Source organism: Chiroxiphia lanceolata, chromosome 4 (genome assembly GCF_009829145.1).
Source record: "Chiroxiphia lanceolata isolate bChiLan1 chromosome 4, bChiLan1.pri, whole genome shotgun sequence".
In the NCBI taxonomy this organism is placed as follows: domain Eukaryota; kingdom Metazoa; phylum Chordata; class Aves; order Passeriformes; family Pipridae; genus Chiroxiphia; species Chiroxiphia lanceolata.
In genome coordinates this window covers 33,942,573-33,964,902 of record NC_045640.1, presented here as the reverse complement: position 1 = coordinate 33,964,902, position 22,330 = coordinate 33,942,573, and the positions used below count along the sequence as shown (strand labels likewise).

The window sequence follows — 22,330 nt, the reverse complement described above, 5'->3', positions numbered from 1 at the left end:
TCATGGGGCAGGAACTAAAGCAACAATGATAAACTTGACTGCATAGCACCATGATCTGGATTCATTCATCCTAACATCAAAGTCTAATTCATTAAAAGTTCCCTATGAGGAAAAAAGACAAGCAATTCCAAAGGTTACCTATGACCCGTGGCCTGACAGTGATCCAACCCTATGCCTTATAATTGTGCACTGCCAATAAAGTCTAGCTTACAGTGACAACTGGTGTGTCCACCCAGCTCTAACTGAAGAGTAGAGCTTCTGATCCCTGGGAAGCAGAAAGAATGGCTTCCATTGACAAGAACACTAGAGTTCCCCTGCTCCTGCATAGCCCAGCTTTCAGGAGTTTCTCTGCTTCTTTCAACCCTCTCCCTACCACAATCATCCTTGGCTTTGGTTTCCAGCTTTCCTGAGGTCTCAGCCTCACACTTTTGAGCAAAATTTTATTTGTAAGAAAACATCCAACCAGATCGACCCACAATTCTGTTGCAACTCAATGCTGTTCCTTCTTCTGGAGAAGCATCATGTGCAAAAGCACAACCCAAAATCTTCACTGTGAATGGGATTAATAGGAGAGACAAAGAAAAGGTTTATTTCCTTCCTCACTCGTTCTTTGTCTACCAACAGTAATAAACAACTACACCATATAAAAAAGCACAGCATCATGTACCATCTCTATCATCAAAACCTGCCAGCAGGTGTACTGACAGCAGCGTAGCCATGTCAGCACAGAAACCAACTTGCGCTAAAACCCCAGGTGTTTATCCCAGCTTTCTGATACTGTGAAGATCTGCAAGTACATGAAGCACAGGGTGTAAACTAGTAAATGTGTGCCTACATGAGCTGTGGCCAGCTCCTCTCCATCATATGAGCCAGCCTGGGCTACCAAGAGCTACTCGGAGAAAGACTCACCCAAAGTATATGGCAAGGTAAGAGCTCTGGCCAACAGATCAGATCTTGCAATCATTAGGTAGGGTAAATGGATCACTAGGCTGTCTTGAGTTCACATCAGGTGTGCTCCAACCAAAATGCTACATCCCTTTAGGGACTGGTTTTAGTAAGCTGGTTTAGTAATGGCGAGAACACCACTGGTGAACAGCAGCAGACTTAAGTAAGCAAACTGGAGATCTAACTGGCTGGAAGCACTGAGTGCTTCCACAACACAAATGATAAAGCATGCTGCAAACACTAAGAGAGATCTTCAACATTTAAGTGACCTTAAATTATGACTAAAGCTGCTGTAATTGATCCAATGCCAAAGAAACAATGAAATTGGAAAAAGTAGCTAGCAAAACCTACAATTACAACAAACTATAGTATTTTGTTCCTGAAAAATGTAAAACATATTTTGTAATACCGTATCATAAAAGCATTTCTTATTAAAGGCTCTGCAAGCCTAGCTCGCAGCCTACAGTTTCAATTGTTTAATGAAGCGTTAGTGCTCACTGCATTCTACTTCATCACAATTGGAGCTTGTCTGAGAGACTTTACAGTAGCTAGAGAGATTGTCTAGAAAGGCTGGTTAGAACTCCTTAGGTATTGAAATTCTCATGCTTTATCTTCAGAACAGAATCTGTAACTCACCTTTAATATTCATCAATTTCTGAGCACCTTAAGGCACCAAGTCATCTGCACTTGTTTAAAGAACAAAAGACATCCACAAGGAGGTATCTCTTGTTGCTAGGCACTCAAACGCACGTTTTAACCAGCAGCATGTTTTCTGCTCTAAAGCACTGGTCAGGGCAACAGCAGTGCTCCCTGGAGGATGATGCTGATTCTAACAGACTAAGAATTGCCTCATCTTGGTTTAGGTAATGCAGTGATGCCATGCTCTTTCAAGCAGAATACACATTTCCCTGTGGAGGATGATCTCATCCTATTAGGGATGGAGGGGGTGGGAGAAGGGGTGAGGGGAGTAGGAATCATGACAGTGCATTAAGAATCTGATGAAAAAATGTTATTCTTCTCCTTGATACTATTTTCTGTTACGTAAAATGAACTTTCAACTGTAAGGAAACGCAAAAACAAGTAGCTGAAAAGAGCAACAGCATTTTTGTAATCCAGCAGAATATATTCTGTAGGTTTTAGGAAGTTTATTTTCCAATACTTTATCTAAAAAAAATACAGTTTGTTAAAAATGCTAAGACACAGAGACAATGAATACAAAGATGATGCTGCAATGATCTTACAGGTACTAAGTAGTAAAAAACAAAGTGGTTCAAAAAGGTCCAAAGCTATGCTTAGCAAGCTAAAAAAAAAAAGGACCAATGTCTCTCTGTATAGCAATAAGAGAAAAAACATTTTTCCTTCTATAAATGCAGTTGTTACAATGCTTTTCTTTTGATAGGAAAATTATATATGAAACAATTTTTTACTCCCTTCCAACCTGGATTTACTTATTCTTCCTGGACCTAATGAAAACAAATTCACATCATGCATCACCACTGCCATACAAACCATCAAGTTTCTTTTTAAAGATATTTATTTGAAATGAGAACCAAAAAGACAAATGAATGACACAGTGATAAAAATAATACCAAAGCTTCTCAGATAGGGAAGGAAGCAAATAACTGAATTGCAAACCAGGAGAGACAAGACAACACACCTTGAGTATATATCTGCTGCTACAAAGCAATGATTGTAGCAGTATTAAAACACATGTCCAAAACAGACATCAGTATTGTAAAACATGTCCTCAAAGATTACAAAAGGGCAGTTTTCCACCTCACATGACTGCAAGAGAAAATGTCAAGCATTCAAAGAAGATATTTTATGTACAGAAACATATATATGGCATATTGTAATAATTTGCATGCAGACATGCAATTAAAATGTTTCCATTCTACAATGTACAATGCTAAACAATAATTATCTGATTAATAACATAAGGAAAAAATAGAAGCTGACTATATGAAAAACTGAAAAACATTTGAAATATACCATTATATTTTCCATATGACAATATCCCCCTACTAAATACTGCTACTACTGATGGAAGCATGCCAATTCTGTGACAGCCTTTCCCATTACTTCTGGTCTGGATGTGGTAGTTGGAAAGCCCAGACACCGGGCCAGCACTCTGATCTTCCAAAAGCAAACAGACTTCTAGTTAGTCAGCATTAAGATGCAAAATTAGCAAGAGCTGAAATTATTCCGAGTGTAGATGGGACCCTTGCTTATTAATTCACCAATACAATTAAAACACATCACCAATGCAATAAGCAATAGCCTTATCGGGCTCCTTAACATCAACGGCATGATGTGTTAGTTTGAAACCTACCATTTGACAGGCAGATAATTGAAGGAGAGAACTATGAGTCAAAGGGTAAAAGACTAGATTAGAAAAGGTTAGTCACAGTGTCTGTGAGAGTCTCAAACTAAGTTCCTCCAGCACTGGCACGGCCGGTACACACGAGGTTTAACCCGCTTTGTTTTGGTAGATACAGATGCAGATTCTGACCCTGCGCTTCCGGTTAGTTGATGGTCTACCGGGGGGGACACCAGAGAGCAGCTTTTTTTTTTTTCCTTTCTCTTTTCTCCTATTTTTTGTTTGTTTGTTTGCTTGTTCGTTTGTTTCGGCAGCTTCTCCACAAAAGCAGGCTGAAACGGAGCAAACTGTCTACCTTAAGCTTCTGGAAAACTCATAGCCGAGGTCCCGCGCCCTGCCCCGGGCAGGGGAAAGCGGCAGGCGCCGGGAGAGCACCGTGGCCGCTCTGCCGCCTCACCCGCGGGCAGGGCGGGACGGACCCCCGCCCGCAGCACCGCGGGACCCCCGCCCGCAGCACCGCCGGACCCGCCGTGCCGGGAGCCCCGCGGGGCCCTGGGGCAGCGGCGAGGCGGCGCTCCGAGCCAGGCCCGCCCCCGCCGATACGCGACTGCCCTCCTGCCCCCGCAGCCGACCCCCTCTGGAGGAGATGCGGGCGGCCACGCGGAGCTGGAGAGCTACAGCCGGGTCTACCCCACCCCCCGCCGCTTTGTTTGGCCCCAGCACCGCCGCGCCCGCATCCCTGCCGCCGATAGCACCCACCGCCTCTGCCGTCCGCCCGCTCTCGGCGCTGCGCTCCAACCTGCCTTCCCCTGCGCTCGGCCGGGCTGCGCTGGGCACGGCTCGGCGCCGAGGGAACCCCGCGGCCGTGGGCCCGCCCGGCACAGCGTTGGCTCCTCCCCGCGCAGGGCGGGCAGGCCGCCCCAATGGCGGCAGCGAGCGGCGGGGGAGGTGAGTCGGTGCCGGCGGGGAGCGGCCTCGGGGGGTTGGGGAAGGCGGTCCCGTCGTGCGAGGCGGCTCCCGGAGCCGAGGGGAGGCGGTGCGAGGCCAGGATGAGCTAAGGGGCTGCCGGTCCGGGCCCCAAGGGTACGCTGCGGGACACGGGAGGACGCCGAACCGCCGCGCCCTGCGGGGTCAGAGCGCCGAGCCGGGAACTGCTGCACTCGCTGCTCTTCGGTTTGAGTGGTGTAACCCAAACCCCGTTAGGTTTGGCCTGTTGTTTCAGTTCCTCTGCCTGCTGAGAGAAATGTAGTTTTCTGGTACATTTGCACCATGCTGATGTGGCCTCATCTTGAATACTGTGTGCAGTTTTGGGCACCACAATATAAGAAAGATATTGAGCTGTTAGCGTCCAAAGGAGGGCAGCGAAGATTGTGAAGGGCCTTGAGGGGAAGCCGTATGAGGAGCCGCTGAGGTCACTTGGTCTGTTCAGCCTCATCTGAACAAATGGAAAAGATTTCTCACCCAGAGGGTGGTTGGGCACTGGAACAGGCTTCCCAGGGAAGTGGTCAGAGCACCAAGCCTGACAAAGTTCAAGAAGTATTTAGATGATACTCTCAGGCACGTGGTGTCATTCTCGTGTCTGGTCCTGTGCAGGCTTAAGGATTGGATGTGATGATTCTCAGGGGCTTCTTCAAACACAGTATTCTGTGATTTTGACAGAATGGTGGTTTGTAAAGTCAGTAATCTGTGGGGACGATTACCAAACAAGTGGCCACCTTCCAGACCTTGGCGTGTGAGATCCCCACGGCTGTGCTGGCCTGTACCGCAGCAGAACCTACCCCTTGTGTGAGGTTATTGCCCACCATGCACAGTCAGAGCCTCAGGCTTATAACACCAACAGACAGGGACACTCTGACTGTCCCTGCCTGCCTGCTGATCTGCCTTGCACAACAGCTCTCTAAAGCTGAGGGCTGGTTTTGGCTTCACCATCAACTTTCAGGTCAGTTAGTTTCATATTTGTACAGTGACCTTCCATAGCAGACGTCAGAGTAAGATAACATTGGAAACTACATATTCCAGCTTCTCACAACAGATACTAACCTACTTTTTGAGGTCTTATATACCTGGTCTAAAATACTGAGTTTTGCACAGAAGTCCTCAAATCTTAATTTGAGGAACAGATTGCCTGGAGAGATTGTGGAGTCTCCCTCACTGAAGATATTCAAGAACCGTCTGGATGCAATCCTGTGCTTAAGTGGAGGGGTTGGACCAGATGACCCACTGTAGTCCCTTCCAACCTGCCCCATTCTCTGATTCTGTGATTGTACAGGCCACTTCCTCTCTTAGGAGGGCAAGATGAAAATTTGGTGCTCCTTGCTGTTGTTGAGGGAAGATGAGTAGTGTTTGTCGGTATGCCACAGGTCAGCTCAACATAAGGATAGCTCAGCTAATTTTCACTAACATTAAGAAATTTGACAATGGAGGCATCATTATTTATTATGTTCTTCTAAGGCTGGAATCAGTAGCTGGGAGAAAATCTCACGGATTTATTTGTGTCAAGGACCATGAATTCTGCCATAGAGCTATGTTGCATGATGCATACTGGCCAGGAAACAACTGTAATTACGTTATTTTGAGTAGCAATTGATTTGCATGTCTCAGCTTCACTTCTCAGCAGGTGTGGATAGTGTGTTTTATCATAATCATTACAGATTTTTGAGCATTTTTTTTAAACATTTTTAAAACCATTTCAGAAATCCCTCATGCTACAGGGGAAAGACAAACATAGATGTGTGATTTCATCATATATGTCCCTACATTTTAGTAAAAAAAAAAAAATACAACCGCCAAACAAAAAAAGTCTCAAACCAACCCTATAACCTGGTATAAAAATACAGGATGTCAACTGTGCTCAGCAGTAACCAGGTGAGTAGTCCTCCATCAAACAGAGAAACTGAAATAGCAAGTTCTTCAAGTCATCTCTCAGGAGACATTTTCCCAGGCTCTCCATCCCGCTCAGTCAATAACACTAAAGTCCAAACATGCTGGGGACAAAATTTCTTTCTGTCAAGTAAAATAAAAATAACTACTCCCCTTACTTCTGGTGGGACAGAAGAGAGGAAGATGAAGCGTGAATTCCCCAGTGAATTCAGAAGGTTAGTCTGTAAGTGTAAACTGTACATGCTCTAAATGGATGTGCTGTGTTGTAGTTCACGCAGGAACTGAAGTTACCTTGGAAAGACTGACATGTTGGACTGCTGAGAATCTGAGAGTGTTTGGACTGCAAAGAACAGTGATAGGTTTAAGTTTTAAAGTAAGGGTCATCAACCTTCTCCCAGGTTCAGATATCCTCCCAGCTGTGTTTCTCCGAAAATGTAGCCTAATATAACTAGAAACTTTAAAATGAGTAGAGACCTACAGAAATTCTCTTTCACTTTCCTTTTTTAATGGTCACCTTGTGGGAAAGTGCTGATGTAGGGAATGTCCTCTGCACCCGTGAATTTACAACAGAGCCAACAACATGAAAACGAAATGAGGGTTTTACTAGCACTTCTGAGAAATGCTGATTGCTGTCTGTAATTTAACTTTTCATTCCCCAGGAAGAAATTAATTGCACAAAAAGGGAGTGGAGGAAGTGCATAGGTCAGAAGACTGACAAGATCTATAGAGATAATATTTTTGACCCCTGTTAGAGAAAAAACATTCTGTTATTAAGACTTGAATAGGCACTAAACTATCAAAACACAGGCAGGCTTAGAGGTACAGTGGGCAGAAATGTAAGTGTCCAGTAACTTTTGCTGTGGAAAACTTAGAGGGGGAATTCAGAGGATCTAAAATCTGGGCTTTGGAGCCTCACAAAATATTTAAATACTTAAACTCACCTTGTGGATACAGCTTGTTAAAGGTTTGAACACTTTTGAGTACAGTCAGTTTCATTTTTATCTTTCATTGCATCTGGTAGGCTGTTATGAGAACCAAGTGGTTATACTGGACAAAACAAAAAGATTCCCCTTCATGTTTGTTCCTTCTTACCCCTCTTCCTCTGTTTCACCGTTTCTTAGCAAGACTTTTCTCTGATTTGCAAGTGTTCAACTTACAGATATTTGTACATACGTGTGTTTGTGCTTTACTACACTACTCTGTAGCATTTGAATTACTTTATGGAACTAGGAGTTTAAAGGTTACAAGATAAGCAAGTGTTACTGTAGGGTGCTATTTCTTGAAAAGAGATAAGGTTGCTGTCTTGAGACTGGGAGAAAGTACATGAGATTTTAAAAGCAGGTGAACGTATCACTGATCAGTAGCAAAGGTCAGCAGTGGAGAATGGAGCCCTCATTTTAGATTTCAGTTCTTTTACTTTGAGATATAGAGCTCAGAGCTAGAGTCACTGAAATCTTAATTCTTCTGAGGAACTCAAGTGCTGCACTACCCATACCAATTAATGATCTCATTTGTCTCCCCAGCCATAAAGAAGAAATAATACTATTTTTTCACTCATTACTGATGTTGTGTGGCTAGTTGGCAGAGTTTGTATACTTTTTGAGGAGGAATGTAATACCATTCTGTAGATAGAAAGGAAACTTCCTAGGCTTTCCCTTATTGTGATTTTTCTGTTGTGTTTATTTTTGATAGCATTAATATGAAGCTCTTGTACTTCCAAAACAGTGTAGATAGATTTAATTAAAATGAGTATCATAGCAAGGTTGGGTGTTGATTTGAATATCAGCTACTCCCGGTTAATTGATAAATTACATTCAACAAAACAAGAATCAAAAGCAGTGATGATTAAAATTAAAATTGTCGTGCAAACAGAAATTGAAACTAATTTGACTATTTGTAATTGCTTTAGGAGAAATGAAGAGCAAATGGGAAGAAAGACTGAAGAAAGTGGAAGAACGAGCATCCTACTATGAAAGAAACCCTCTTCCTACAGTTTATAGACCAAGACTGTCCAAACCCTTTCAGCCATCTTCTGTTTGGAAAATATTTTCTCGACAGGCTGAAGCTTTTAATTATGTAAAAATCTGCAAAGAGGTATGTTATGTGTTAGATGAACTACTCTGTATGTACTTTCAAGGTTGAACATCACGTAAAATCTTGGTTGACAGTGAAGTCTTTATCAGATTGCAAGATCTTTTTTTTTTCTTCCCAATCCTGAAACAGCAAGTTTAGGTTTTTTGTCTTTGTAGGAGATCACGTAGCACTGGAGGTATCTCTAAGAAGTACTAGCTCTAATTCTAACATACACATATCACATTGATATGTGATGTTAACATCTAATAGTAAAGTGCTTTTTGGTAACATTGTAGTGCTAGGTTTCTTCCCTCTGAAGATAAGCAAGCTGCCAGGGTTGGCAGGAGAAAGGGAAGGTAGTGAGAACTGAGCAGGAAGAAAGAGAAGGAACAAAAAGAGAGAAACAGGAGACAAAATAAAAACAATACAACTCTCCAGTGGCATCAGAGTAGCAAGTTCAGATGATAAGAAGTGTTGAACCAAATAAATATTATGCAAAAGTATCCTCTGCTTTCAGTTTAATACTTTTCAAATTGATTGCTCTTTTTAAAGAAAGTACTGTGTTTTTCTCCACGCTGTTTTAGGTGTTTAAGTAATCTTGGCAGTCTGTTTTCCAAAATGCACTCTCACTGGCTTGGCAGTACTTTTTTTGGGGTTTTCTTCTCAGATTTCTATTTTTTAATTTAAATAACATAATGTCTGAAAAATATTTGCCATAAAGCCATATGCTGCCATCATGTCCATGAGGCCAATCCTTTGAGAGCATTGTTCCTCCTCCCGTTAGATGCACTTGCCACTGACCAGAAAAAAGAAGACTTTACAGAGAAAGCAGAGGTTATGTTCATGCACAGCAAAGAAATGCTTCGAAGTTTCACCTTTGTAACTTATATCAGAATGATGTTCTACATTAAAACCAGGTGCTACTTGGCTTGAAAAAAGATAAGTGATCTGCTTATAGTTCTCTAGTCTTTACTAGCCTTTGATTAATGTCAAATAGGAAGATTTTAAATGGTTCTATGCATAAAACTAAACCGAAAAACCTTCAATGTTTTTATTTAAAAAGGATGTTCATGTATTTGCTTTGGAAAAGAACGCACAGAGTGGACAGAGGTTTTACCTGGTGACAACATATAAAGAGCTTTGGTTTTATTACACGTGAGTATGGGAAAAGGTGCCGCTGTATGTTGCTAAAAGATAGTAGTGTACTGGATATCCTGTTACCTAGTAAGAGGTATGACTGGATAGCCATCCCCAGGAGCTACCTGCTGCTCTGACTAGGACAGACCTGTAATGAGTTGCCTGAGGTTTCGTCTTGACCATGGGAAAAATGATGTAGTTCCAAGTACTGACAATTTGATCATGTACTGAACTTTTTTCCCCATTTGGCTGTTTTACAATAAGACTTCTAGTTATGAAGTAAAAGAAATCTGAGTCAATTTTTATATGAAAAGCCTGATTTTTTTTCTCAAATTGAAAATGAGATTATTTTTTAATTTAGTTAGAAAAACTCTGTATAATCTCATTGTTCATGTTTAAGACATATGTGTGATAACTTCATTTTTTTACTGTAGTTTTCATAGTTCCTTAAATGCTCAACAGCCTTTCTGTGTGCATTGTAAGACTTGTGGGAGCATGGGGAGAGGAATATTTTACAAAATTAAATTCTAGGCCAGACAAATAACCTTTGTTGATATTTGATGCTGAACTTAGTTACAAATTTTTTCAAAGCGCTATAGGGCTGCTACATTTTTTAATATGGGTGGTTGATTGAAAAATAAAAAAAATATTTAGGACTTGTGGGATTCTTGTTTGCAACTGAAAAGCATGTATAATGTTTATTGTGAGAGGTTGTGATTTATTTTTGTTTTTCCTTAGCAAAGGTTACAAAACAAGTCTTATGCATTGCTATGAAGTAATTCCTGAAAAAGATGCTTGCAAACTTTATTTTGATTTGGAGTTCTACAAACCAGCAAATCCTGATGCAGATGGCAAGAGTATGGTTGCAAAGCTAATTGAGGTAAACTGGATCAAAGTCGTGTTGTAGATTAATATGAATTTCTTGTGGATTTAATATGAAACAAAAGGATTTACCACTTTATCTTAATTATGCTATGGTAAAATTAAAAAAAATCGTAGACTTAGTGGTTATTTTTAATTAAGTAAAAATACTGTTTTAATTAGAGCAAAGATTCTCTTCTTTAAGTGAAAGGAAAAAATAAAGAATGATGGCTGTTGGAATGTTTGTATTCACTGTAGGTTTACTACAAGTAAACTGTAAGTTTACTTTTGGAGATTGTTTTATGTCCTATGCCACTTCAAAGCTGTAAAACTGAAGGAATGTTTCGGGGTTCTTTAAAGTAGCATCAGTAAAAGTTCCATCAGATATTCCCAAGTTCATTCACTTTGCCAAATGGTTGTATATCAAGGTTTAAATAAATCTCTCCTGATTTTAAGGTTCTTTAGACAACAGTTCATTATAGTTGAGTTAAATGATGATGTGGAGAATATCATGTGACTGCACTTATCAATTTGGTGCCTAAATTTGAATATCTTTGCTAATTATCAATTGTATTTCACTTTATTGCAAATTTGGTTGGAAAATTAAGTCCTCTGCAAGTTCAATATGACAGAGGTGGAAAATACAGCAGGTTTTTAGAAGGATATCTTCTAATAAAATCTCTTAGTAAGTGGACATTTATTTGTGAGACTTCTGTCACCTACTTTTGTATCTGTTACAAATATTGTCATTGTGGGTGTGAACTGCTTTGTGGTGGAAAAAACCCTAGATGATAAAGTCACTAAATCAGACTTTGACCTGAAAAACTGAAAGTCTGCTCAGGTTATCAGTGGTAGTATAGTCAGTGACTTGCACATTTAAGTAAATATGGTCTATGTCAAATTTGGTTAAAACTTGATATGAGTTAGTTTGAATTAACTTAATTGTATGCTTAAAATGAGAAAAAAAGCCCAAAAAGAAACCTTGAGAAAAGGTAGAATCTGCATTTTTGTTAGGTTTTATAGATACCACTACTAAAAATGCTAGAGAAAATAACATAATTAATGTTTATGATTTCAGCTTGTCAGCCAAAAATTAAAAGAACTTTATGATGTAAATTGTTCAACTAAAGATGTCTTGAATTTAGATTCCAGTACTGAAGAAAAATTTAGTCGGCACTTAATCTTTCTACCCCAAAAGACTGTATTTAAGGATAATATTCATGTTGGTAAGTGTGTTCTTTTCTCTTACACCTGGAAATAAAAGATGAGGTTTTGTCTTCGTACAACAGTGCCATCTCACATTTGAATATTTATTTTAATGGAATTATATGTGGAAACAAATACGTAATCCCAGCAGAAATTACTATCAGTTTCATCAAGCCTCATTTTTTCTCATCTTCTACTTCCTTTTCCCATAATTAGCATGTATCTTTTATTTATAAAAGTATGGACAAGACTGACTTCTACGAAACTGGCAAGTGTATGACTCCTTAATTTGCAGGTTAATGTCATTCTTAACAATTAAAGCTACTGTTATTTGCTCTAAATACAGTTCATTTGTGCTCAGCATAGGGCCGGGAAGGCAGGACAAAGATGATTTCAAGCCAGCTGTGCATAAGCGTGATTAAGAGGAAGCTGAAAGCAATTTTAATTGTTAATGTAAGTTGGTATTTCTTGGAATATGGCAACTCCCAACACAAAGAGTTGCCAGTTCAGGATTGTCTTGACTCCATTTTTAAAATAAGTAGAATAATACCTCCTCACTTAACAGAAGTATTTTGAATATACTTTTAAAATACTGCCTGTGAAGCACTGAAGTGCTAGTGGTGAACAGTAAGAAAAGTTAATGTTGAAATTCATAATTTCTTTTTCTTGTATGTATATTCTCTGTGGTGTGCAGTAAAGCAGTCTTATAGACATACTTTGACCAATGAGGGCACAGTAGAATATCAGCTAAATTTTGTCTGAGTGGAGCAGGAACTCATGGAAAACAGCTTGCCCAGTGGTGGAATTAAAGTCTGTATCAACCTACAAATGCAGAACTCTGGGTTAATTAACATTGCACCTGCAACCTTGGTTTTGTAATATCTTAATATTCGAGTGTTCATTTTTGTAACCTTTGTTCCTTATTGTGTTTTTTTTCAAATAAACAAAAAAGATGAGGGAAAAGAAGCAGAAATGCTATTATGTAGAGATTAGTATCTCAGGGGTTATTAGAAGGGATGAAATTTGGATTTGTGACATTTAGCTCTACTGTTTGTGTTCAGGAAGAACTGTGACAACAGCAGTAGGATTACAAGAAATTATGTGCATTGTTACTGGGTTTCTCCTGGCAGTAGAATAGGAAGAGTTCAGGGTGTTTGGTTCAAAATTTTGATCCCACTCAGTTTCCCACTTTTATTCTGCTGTCTACTTGTCACAATGTCTGACTGTCTTGATGCCCAGTCCTCTTTCTCACCCTTACCTCTTTTTCTAGCTCTGCACTCTCCTTCGTTCCAGTCTTGAGTAAAGTTTATACTGTATTTCTTATTTTTTTAATACCTCCTGTATTTTTAAGTAGATTCTTACTAGGCTCTGTATGACCTAGCAGAGTCTTGTAGAGAGCACAGGAAAGATGATCTCTTTGCTTTTAGTACTTAATGACTGCACAGTGATGCTGTTATTAATGACAAAGTGCTGGACTTCTGTCTAGCCCAGTACAGCATTAGAGAAAATCTTATTTCCCTTTTGAATTTGTCTAGTTACTTCATGGGGACAACACATGTACTCCTGGATTGAAGTGTTATCGGGTTGACACGTTTTGTGTTGCTCTGAGGAATCATTTATGGAAGGTCATGTCAGCATGAACATCTGGAGGAATAGAGCAAACTGTAAGGACAGGATGGATATTGTAAGCCTGCATTTACATACAAGTTTTTTTCCCAAGTATTTTTAGTATAAGCATGTGGTCCATGGCCTAAGCACCACTTCAGGCCAAAATTCAGGTCATAACTCTAACACAAAGAGGACAGAGTATTACCAGAACAGAGGATTTTTTTTTCCAGCTTTTTTTAACATTAAGAAACCCCGATTTCTCATTCTTAGGAGTAGTGGAATCTGTGTCCCTAAATCTTTTGAGGAGTAGCTCGAGGAAAGCCAAGCAGATTATCTTGGTTATAAGCAAATGCTGCCTGTACTATTGGCTGCCAAATCTCAGTGTGACACAGCAGTTATTTCTTACTTGACACCGTGGTAGCAGTTACAAACCCTGAAGACTTAAATGAGAGCACTGCAATTTTTAGTTCAGAAGTATGGCCTTTTAACTTCTCTGCCAGTATAAACACCTAAGTAATACATGGATGATAAATAATATGGTATGACAGCAATTTTAGCCTCTGATCTTGATAGCTAAATTACATTAGTCAGTTCTTTCAGTAGAAGCTTGAATTGTTTATTCTGGCCCATCAGTTTAAATGTTCTGCGTCTCCACTGTGACGTGAATTTGACCTGTTTACAAACTGCCAGATTTAAAAATACATTTCTAGCTTGTGTATTCATATTCCAGCTTTGCCTTTACAACAAGATATTGAAGTCACAGTAAAAATCAAGTTTTTGTAACTGTAAATGCCAGCGTTAAATTCATGCATGTTACCAATAATATTATACTTGAGACTTTTCATTAGGGCATGTTGGTAACCTGCTTAACAAACTTGTGCTAAGGTGCATTAGCTTTGTACTTTGTGCAAAATACTCTGCTGTAGTAAAGAAGTAAAAATGCAGATAACCACATAAAGTAATTTCCCAAAACCTATATGAAAAAAGAATATTTTTGATGTGATGGAAAGATTTTGTCTAATATTAAACTTGAAGGGATCAATATATTTTTCAAAATATATTGAAAAAAGTAATGGCTTTTTTTGTATTCAGCACTGTGGTGTTCTGCCTCATACAAAACGTTCTTTAAGATGAGTTAGTGGTATTTATGTGGGATAAACTAGAAAACGAAGTATCGCATCTTGGATGATATTGTATCATAAGCATTTTATGTCAGGAGTCATGCACAAAGTGCATGGGTTTAAAATTAAATATGATTTAAAACTTCTAGTATATAATATTGGGAATTAGTTACTAGCTAGAATTAATATACAGGGGCTGAGTTCATAGCTCATGTAAGAGAGAGATCATGTAATGTCCACAGGAAAGCTGTGGCGATCAATGAATTTGCAATGATCAACTCAGATGACAGATCCCACATACCAAAAATACATTCAAGGATCAAAAGTATGGAATGTACGCTTTGTTTCCCACATCTGACCAGTTAGAAGACATTGGAAGAGAGAAAACAAAGGCATGTGTGAATGATAAAGAAATAAGTCCCAAAATAATCTTTCACTAACAGAACCCTTGCTATTCTGACACCAGACAAAAAAGTGAAGTGGTCAACCAGGACTTCTACAGATACTCTAACTTTTATCATAATTGAAATAAACTTCAGTTCTGAAATACGTCCATTTTCTCCCTGAACTGAAGATCCAAGTAACTATTGTTATAAAACTAAGAATTTCTCTGTGTGTATTTGGACACACAGGGTTAAAACGCTGTCTGTGACTGTGACTCATTTGTGTGCCTCAGTAGCCCTGTAATGAATTATGAGGATAATGATGATATTGATGCTTGATATGCTGAGTCACTCTGTTGATATGTACCATAGGAGGACTTATATTTCATATTCTTTCGTGTTCCCCACTGAAGGTTCATCCAACAACTGCAGAATTCTCCTTGCCAGTATTCCTTTGACTTCATAGTTTTTTTCCCACATCTGTATTTATTCTGTTCTCCGCTTTCTTCCTGGAAGTAATATGGCCATGGTTTTTATTTGTTTGTCTTTGGTTACCATCTAGCAGAGCCTGGAGGTACAATGGATTTGAATTACAATAGTGGGAGTTTGAAAAGTCATTACAAAATACTTTTGTAAAAATAATTTGTTGTTTGAGTATCTTTGATCAAACTCTTAGAGCAGTGAGCACACTATGAAACTGCAACTAAACATTTTCAGTCATTCTGGAAATTGTATTAGGGAAAGCAGCAGTGAGAGGGACAATCACAAGCTTTTCAGAATCCTAAATCTGAGCTTGTTTGTGTCTTTGGGGTTTTTTTGAAGAAGCTTAATACAAATTCTTACTAAGCATTGGTTTCTCGTTATTGGCCAGAACCATTTTGTACAGTGGGCTGACCAAAATGTTTTTTTAAAAATGCAGGAGGGCTAAAAAGACTCCAAACTCCAACCACTTCCATCTTGGCTATTTTAAAAAATGTTTGCACAGAAACTCTTTCTTTCTTGACTCATAAATGACGTTACCTGCTTTTGGCCTTTTTTGTTTGTTTTTAAGGTAACTTTGTGAGAACCATTTTGCAACCTGCCATAAGATTAATGGAGAGTAAGGCTGCTGCTGCTGTGATTCCAGAAGAAGAAGCAGGACGTGTTTTCCAGCCTTCTGCAGAAGCAGTTGGATTAGATGGTTCTCTTACAAACCTCACAGCTGTTGAAGGCTGGCCAGCCATTTCTCACAAAACAAAGGATATGGAAATGTCACACCAGGGAGAAAATTTGGATTTTTCTTTTCTAATAGTAAATGATACAAAAGGCAACAAGCAACTTTTTGTGGATCTGGGTAAATATAAGTGCTTTTAAACTTCTTTGGGATGCAACAAAGTTAAGAAATTAGATGTTTCTTAATTTTCTATTACAGACAGTAAGAACAGTGGTGTTCTTACTGTTGTCCCTATGGTCAGAATTTAAATGAAATACAATACATGCTGAAACTGTGATCGTAAGTACTATCCTTTAAAGGAACCTTAGATTCTTGGTCCATGGAACTACATTTAATTATTTTTTTCTGAAATTTGAAGAAATTCTTGCCACACAAGACTCTAATAATTTTTTTTCATCTAATACTTAGTGCTCCCATTTGAATTAAAAGAGAATAGCATATATTGCATTTTTTTGTTATTTCAGTTGAATTAGGAGCTGCTTAATTATGGAATAAGTCTTACAGGCGTGGCCTTCTGAATTGTTCTGCGTGTATGAATTGAGTCTTCTTTCCCTGTTTGGAATGGCAGCTGTTAGGTTTGTGATGGAATAATAGAAATTTTGGGTTGGGCACTTCATGGCCCAACTGGGCTTAGCCTGTTCAAGGTATTAAAATGTTACTAATCTCCAGGAGCACAACACGCATAGTCAAACTTAAGTTTGAAAGTTCCACCCTTCTTCATTCCTGTATCTTTTTTCTGCTTTTTGCCTTGTCTCAGTGAAATGAAAATAGCTCAGCACGCTTTTGCACAGCAATGTGTTATGTACTTCAAGACTTTACTGTCTTTTTTTTAAGAACCCCCATTCCTTCAGATTCTTCTCGTGGAATTCAGGATCACTTTCATTGCAGGCCTCCTCAATATGTCTGATCTATTGAAATATAATCCCAGAGTGGGCCCTACAGTAGGTTTCTCCATTACTAATTCAGAAGGATTACTTTCACATACTGTTCAAAATTCCTTCAAGCATATTCATACATGGAAATTAAATAAAACCATATGTTTTGACTGTGTCACCTTCTAAGAATTTGATGATAAATGTGCAGCTTTTTGTCCTCAGTTGTATTTCACAAAATTAATGTGAAATCACGGGTTTCTTATACTGAAGTGAAACTTTTAGCAATTATAATGTCAGAATCATTAAGATGCCTGTGTAGGGGTGTTGAGTGTTTGTCTTAATTCTTCTTTGACATAAAAATGTACATGAGTTACGATCTTCCTTTGTTGCATTTCAGCTATGGGGTGTGAGCTGAAGTCAGTAATACTATTTGTCCATTCATTAGACTCTTAGCTGGGTCTAAGGAAAATTGTTTAATTTACAAGTGCTAAGTACCCTAAATCCTAGCCAGCATTGTTATGTTACGAAATGTTTGTTTTCCTGTAGGAGTTTATACAAAGAATAGAAACTTCCGGATGTATAAATCATCAAAAGCAGGAAAAAATGTGATTCTGAAGATAGCAGAGGATAATAAGTTTATCCCTAGCTGTGAAAAGGATGTTTCCTTGGAAGAAGCATATTTTCTTTCCTCTTTAATCTGCAACATTAGGTAATTATTTAATTCCAGTGGAATTTACGATATTTTTAAATAGTATTTTAATGATAATTCTCCCGCAGCAGTTACAAAAAGCTGCTTCGAATGAGCAGTTATTCCATTAACATTGTTACAGTGTAATTTTGGAGTTCCTAGTAGAATTTCTTGTTTTTGAAGAAAAAACAAGAACAAAACTCTTGAGAGTCTTGGTTTTTGGTTTGGTTTTTTTTTGAACCTACCTTCAAGTGTTTAAAGGACACGGAACATGTGGTACAGCTCCTGAGTTGTGCCTCATTTCTCTGTACGCACTCAAAATGCCAAAACTTAACCATTATTAAGTTTGGTCAGATTCTGTACCTGAAAACAAAAATTACAGATTTCCAGCCAGTTAAATATGAAGAGTCTGAACATTTTCCAAAGTAGGATAAGAAATATCCTGTACGTGTTTACTTGCGTACCAGATTCCCCATTTGGTACAAATACCTCCTTACCTTGGGTACTCGTATGTACAATAACCAAGTTTTCTGTAGCTAATCTAAACTTCTGATATATCATACACTGTACTAAGAAGATCCTAATCATTGCTGCAGCAGAAAGAGGGTTAAAATGGTATAATATTTTTATTCAAAACATGGATTTGTTCTGACTTCAGGTTTTATATCCTGAAATATTCATTATCCTGAACTGATGCCAGCAACCCCATAGCATAAATCATGTAGTGTATTCAGATCATAGGCATCAGCTGAGTCTGTCATAAATAGGGCTGAGAAATTCTCCTGTGTTGAATTTAGATTTCTTTGATCATCTGGCTTCAGCTAGCAACATGGCAAAAAAAAACTAGTTCATTTTAGAGAGACAAAAAAAAATTGAAACCTTTCAAAGGGTATATTTACATAAATATGCTGTAGGAGCGTGGACCAGCAGTTGTTAAATGGCTGCGTCCTGGGACTTCCACCAGGAACCAAATGTTGCTGCTGAGGAGGAGGAACCCCTGCCCTTGGTGCCAGTCAGGGAAACTGCCAGAGTGAGAAGAGAGAGTGCTCCAGGGATAGGGAATGGTGCACACTGAATCATGGGCTGGTTGAGGTTGGCAGGGACCTCTGGAGGTCTCCTGGCCACCCCCTTGTTCCAGCTGGGCTCCCTGGAGCCAGTGGCCCACGGCTTTGTCATGGTATGTTATGCCATACTGTGGTAACTTATATGGTACTGTGTTATGCTGTAAGAATCACACATTTTCCATTGTATTCTTTTCTTTCTTCAGAGTGAGTGATGACACAAAAGTTCTGTCATCTGGCTTTTCAGAGGAGGAGAGAAAAATGTCTGCTTTTTTAAACAGTAAAACAACCAGAAGCAGCCAAGGTACCTCAAGCCTTATCTCCTGTATAGAAAAAAAGTTCTCTTTAATTTGATGTACTGTGACTTGTACACCTGATAACCTCTAGGAGGGCTCTTCTTCAGCTACCCTTCTGCAGGAGGCAGAGGACATCTGTACTGAAGGATGCTCTGCAACCCCTGAATGCCATTTACCTTCTCCTCTTGAGGGTGGGAGTAGCAGTTTAAAGATCTACAAGAAAGTAACAGTGGATTTATCCCTGGTTTCACATCTGAGAGTGCAATGTGATTCATGTGCATGTTCTGTCTATATAATGTGTAATGTGTGATAATTACATGTTACCATGGCAAAGCCACTAACAGTATGTATATGTGGCCTTTGTTTTAACAGATTCCATGGAAGGCTATCAGGGTTCACCATATCCAGAAATTGATAATTTTGTTCATTCTCTGGTTAATAAAGATGGGCTACAAGGAGGTAAAGAGACCACTTGATTATTCACAAATGAGTGTTCTGCATCACTAGTTTTAAATAATTTAAAGAATTAATTTTTTTTCCCTCAGGGATACGGCAGTGGAATTACTTCTCTCTCAAAGAAATACTTGTATATGATATTTCTGGTTACCGCTGGTGTGAAAATATTGGAAGAGCTCACAAAAGTAACAACATAATGTGTGTTTTTTATTCAGTTTTAAACAGCTTTTTCTTATTCTCCTGCTTAACTGTTATTCTTTAAAAATGCTGAAAAATCTCTTATGGATAGAATTAGCACCTGTTACAATTTCTGTTGTCTTCCTCTGTGAGGATACAATGCTTCGATTAAAAAAAAAAAACACCAAACCCAAAAAAACCCAGACAAAACCAAACTTTTCCCCCAAAGTTTACTTTGTGATAACTTGTATTTCTAACAGTTCTACAAAGTAGGTATTCATGGTATTTAAAATATGTGCCTAAAGATGCTAGCATAAAAGTCAGAGTATGTTAAAGCTATTAAGCAGCACTATGCATTTATACTTTACAGCTAGGAAGCTGAAAAATCACAAAAAGAAAGCAGACCACTTTCAAATTAATTTACAGTGCACCTTAAATTACGTTATTATGTTATTAAAATGACTTTGTCATTTTAATAATTGAGAATTACCATTTTAGAAGGGTAATTCCTGCTGCCGCTTTAGTCAAGATGAGTTTTGCCAGTTACTCTGAAAGGAGTTGGACTTTGCATAGTTTTAGCAAATAAGTGATGGAAAATCAGGTTTTTAGATTACATTAGAATTCCAGTATATCATTAGTAGAAATATTTTAACTTAAAAATAACTCTATAACATTTAAGTCACTGAACATAAGGAATAGGGTTTTGAGAAACAAGGATGCTCAAAAAAACCTACAGCACTACACTAGATGGTGTTTCCCAAGCACATTGCTTGAAGTTTGGTGTTTGTAAAGCACAGCTGAAAAAGCTGGGTGGTCTAATCAGTTGACAGGAAATAGTGATTTTATAATGAAATTATCTGTAACAGCAGCAGCAACAAAATCTTATCTTACAGTTAAATCCCATATGCTAAGCTTACTTTAATAACTGCCTTCCAAGCTTAATGCAATGAAGTTAACTAAATTTCACTTCCAGATGTTAGTCTTAAAAACTTATTTCTTTTAACTTATGAAGCTAGAAGTTTATCAGAAATTGTACAAAACATGTAATAAGTATGTCAGAGTATGAAAGCAATGTCCACAGTTGAGGATAAACACCTGTTCATTTAGTGTCAGAGTTTCCTACTCTATGAATTCATTTCATTTATTTACTGTTACTGAAAAAAACTAAATAATTTCATTCTTAGGATTCTGGTAGATCTGAAGAACGAAGTCTGGTATCAAAAGTGTCATGATCCTGTCTGCAGAGAACAGAACTTCAAATCACAAAGTATGTAGTCTGTGATCTCAAAGCAATTATACTTAATACTTTTTTGAATGTTAATTTTAATGCCTTATATTTGATTTAGGTTTTCCATTACCACCTGGGATATGTCTCCCGTCTCTTTTCAAAGAGGTATGTTTTTGTCCTATCGATATGCTAAGGTTCTTGTGAGCCATGTTGTCTCTGGAAATCACTGAACATGCCCACTGACACAGTCTGCTGAGCTCCACGCATTAGTTACAGTGGTATAGAAGAGGTTCTGGTAGCACCATATACTCATTTTTAAGTTACTGGAATCACCTAACTTCACTTGGGACTAAAGACTTCCTTCTGTTTTGATCTGAACAACAGTTCCCAGTGCATAAGCCACAGGGACACTGCAGGGTTAAGTAGAATGGAAAAACTGCCTGAGTTTGATTTCATGCTGGGCAAGCCAAAATGGAGCTGCTCCTGGAACACTTGAGTCAGTCAGAGTCAAATGGAGGTCAGTGACCCTCCTATTTGAAGTTCATTTATCTCCATTTTAGTGTATCAACACGGTTACCTTTCCCCTAAACAGGTAGAATATTTAAGCCAACCTAATACTGCACCTAGATTCTAAGGCCTGAACATACTAGTTTTTCCACTGCTTAGGCAACGGCATTTTTGCAACTTTTGAATTTAACTTGACAGCTTTAAAGGTCATACTGCAGCATGACACATTAAGCTCTACTTAAGCAGAGCATCAATAGCTATTAGTACTATTTCACAGAAAGTGCAATTTAAGTGCACTTTCAGATCCTGACAGTATCTTTAAACGGACCTTAAAATTAGTTTTAACCTTGTATTACTTTAAGAAGCTGTATACAACAGACTGCTTGTAGGTTGCTAGAAAAACAGCAAATTTCTACTCCTATTGAAATAGACTTCCAGAGGTTAACATGGTTATAAATTAACATGCTGGAAAATCTGTCTTGTTGGCCAGCTTTCTGTAGTATCCATTATGTGTGACAGTACAAGTTGCAAATTTGCAGAGCAGTTAAAGGTATGAAGACCATTTTCATATGGAGTAAGTAGTACTCTTGTTTCTCAAAGGAAGAAGAGTATACACCAATGGATGAAAGGGGGAACACAGAAGAAAAGGTGAAACCACATTTTAATGCATCAGACTTGTCAGAAAGCTCAGGATCTCTGGCAAACAGCTTGTCTCAAGACTTCTTGTTGTCAGACAGCGAGTGGGAAAATGCAAGCGATGATGCCTGTTTCCTGGAAGCTGCTGAAGATGTGGAACTCGCTGAAGCTGCAAATGATAGCCTGAATTATGCCATGGAAGAAATCCCAGATGAAGCCCTTTTGGAAGCTTTAAGGAAAGAAGACTCTTGCAATAAAGAAGGCAGCTAACCACTGGCTTGGCCATGGCCAGCACACAGACTGCCAGCAATGACACCTGCGTGCTGTGTGCCTCTGGAAAGATACTGCCATGTAGTTCAAAAGCACTATTCCAGAGGTGTAGGACAAAGAGCAGATTAGCTGGATGATCTTGAACAGGCAGGAGGAGATCATGGAAGATTACGCCGAGTCTGAAGAGTGCTGGACTGAAACACTCATCATGAATGCTGCTCCAAGCTTAGCACTTTTAACGCTCTCTTGCTGTACAGTTTCTATTTGCTAGTTTTATGTCCAAGTTTTATTGATAAACCAAGTTAAACAGACTTCTTTAGTTCCAGAAATGGGATGAAATTATTTATTTAAAATACAAATTTAATAAAAAGATGTCTATGAATAGTTCA

The 22,330-nt window shown here is 38.7% G+C and overlaps 2 protein-coding genes across 9 annotated transcripts in view; one reads left to right on the top strand and one right to left on the bottom strand.

Moving 5' to 3' along the window:
* The window catches only part of CASP3 (caspase 3), a 13,996-nt gene extending 9,834 nt beyond the window's left edge, over positions 1–4,162 (bottom strand). Inside the window, exon 1 of one of the 2 annotated variants that reach the window (XM_032686407.1) lies at positions 4,065–4,162. The gene's annotated coding sequence lies outside the window, so the exon portion shown is untranslated. Of the gene's footprint in view, positions 1–4,024 lie in introns of both variants that reach the window. The other variant, XM_032686406.1, reaches the window with a different exon arrangement.
* PRIMPOL (primase and DNA directed polymerase) lies at positions 4,111–22,330 on the top strand. 7 transcript variants are annotated; one of them, XM_032686399.1, is made up of 14 exons: positions 4,198–4,213; positions 6,805–6,875; positions 8,052–8,239; positions 9,282–9,373; positions 10,094–10,235; positions 11,295–11,442; positions 15,586–15,867; positions 17,169–17,331; positions 18,578–18,675; positions 19,040–19,126; positions 19,213–19,321; positions 20,485–20,567; positions 20,647–20,693; positions 21,636–22,330. In XM_032686399.1, exons 3-14 carry the CDS (start codon positions 8,060–8,062, stop codon positions 21,939–21,941), a joined length of 1,737 nt encoding a protein of 578 aa, XP_032542290.1. In that variant the 5' UTR covers positions 4,198–4,213; positions 6,805–6,875; positions 8,052–8,059; the 3' UTR covers positions 21,942–22,330. The 7 variants fall into 7 exon arrangements, with proteins under 7 accessions (XP_032542296.1, XP_032542289.1, XP_032542290.1 ...); XM_032686398.1 differs by lacking the exon at positions 6,805–6,875 and having other exon boundaries at positions 4,112–4,213; positions 8,055–8,239; XM_032686400.1 differs by lacking the exons at positions 4,198–4,213; positions 6,805–6,875 and adding an exon at positions 6,075–6,360 and having other exon boundaries at positions 8,055–8,239.

Excerpts from the sequence above, each read along its gene's own strand:
- PRIMPOL (XM_032686398.1), top strand. The coding sequence starts at position 4,189 with ATGGCGGCAGCGAGCGGCGGGGGAG. Across the intron at positions 10,236-11,294 it reads TGGTTGCAAAGCTAATTGAG|CTTGTCAGCCAAAAATTAAA; the intron begins GTAAACTGGATC and ends TTATGATTTCAG. Across the intron at positions 11,443-15,585 it reads TAAGGATAATATTCATGTTG|GTAACTTTGTGAGAACCATT; the intron begins GTAAGTGTGTTC and ends TTTGTTTTTAAG.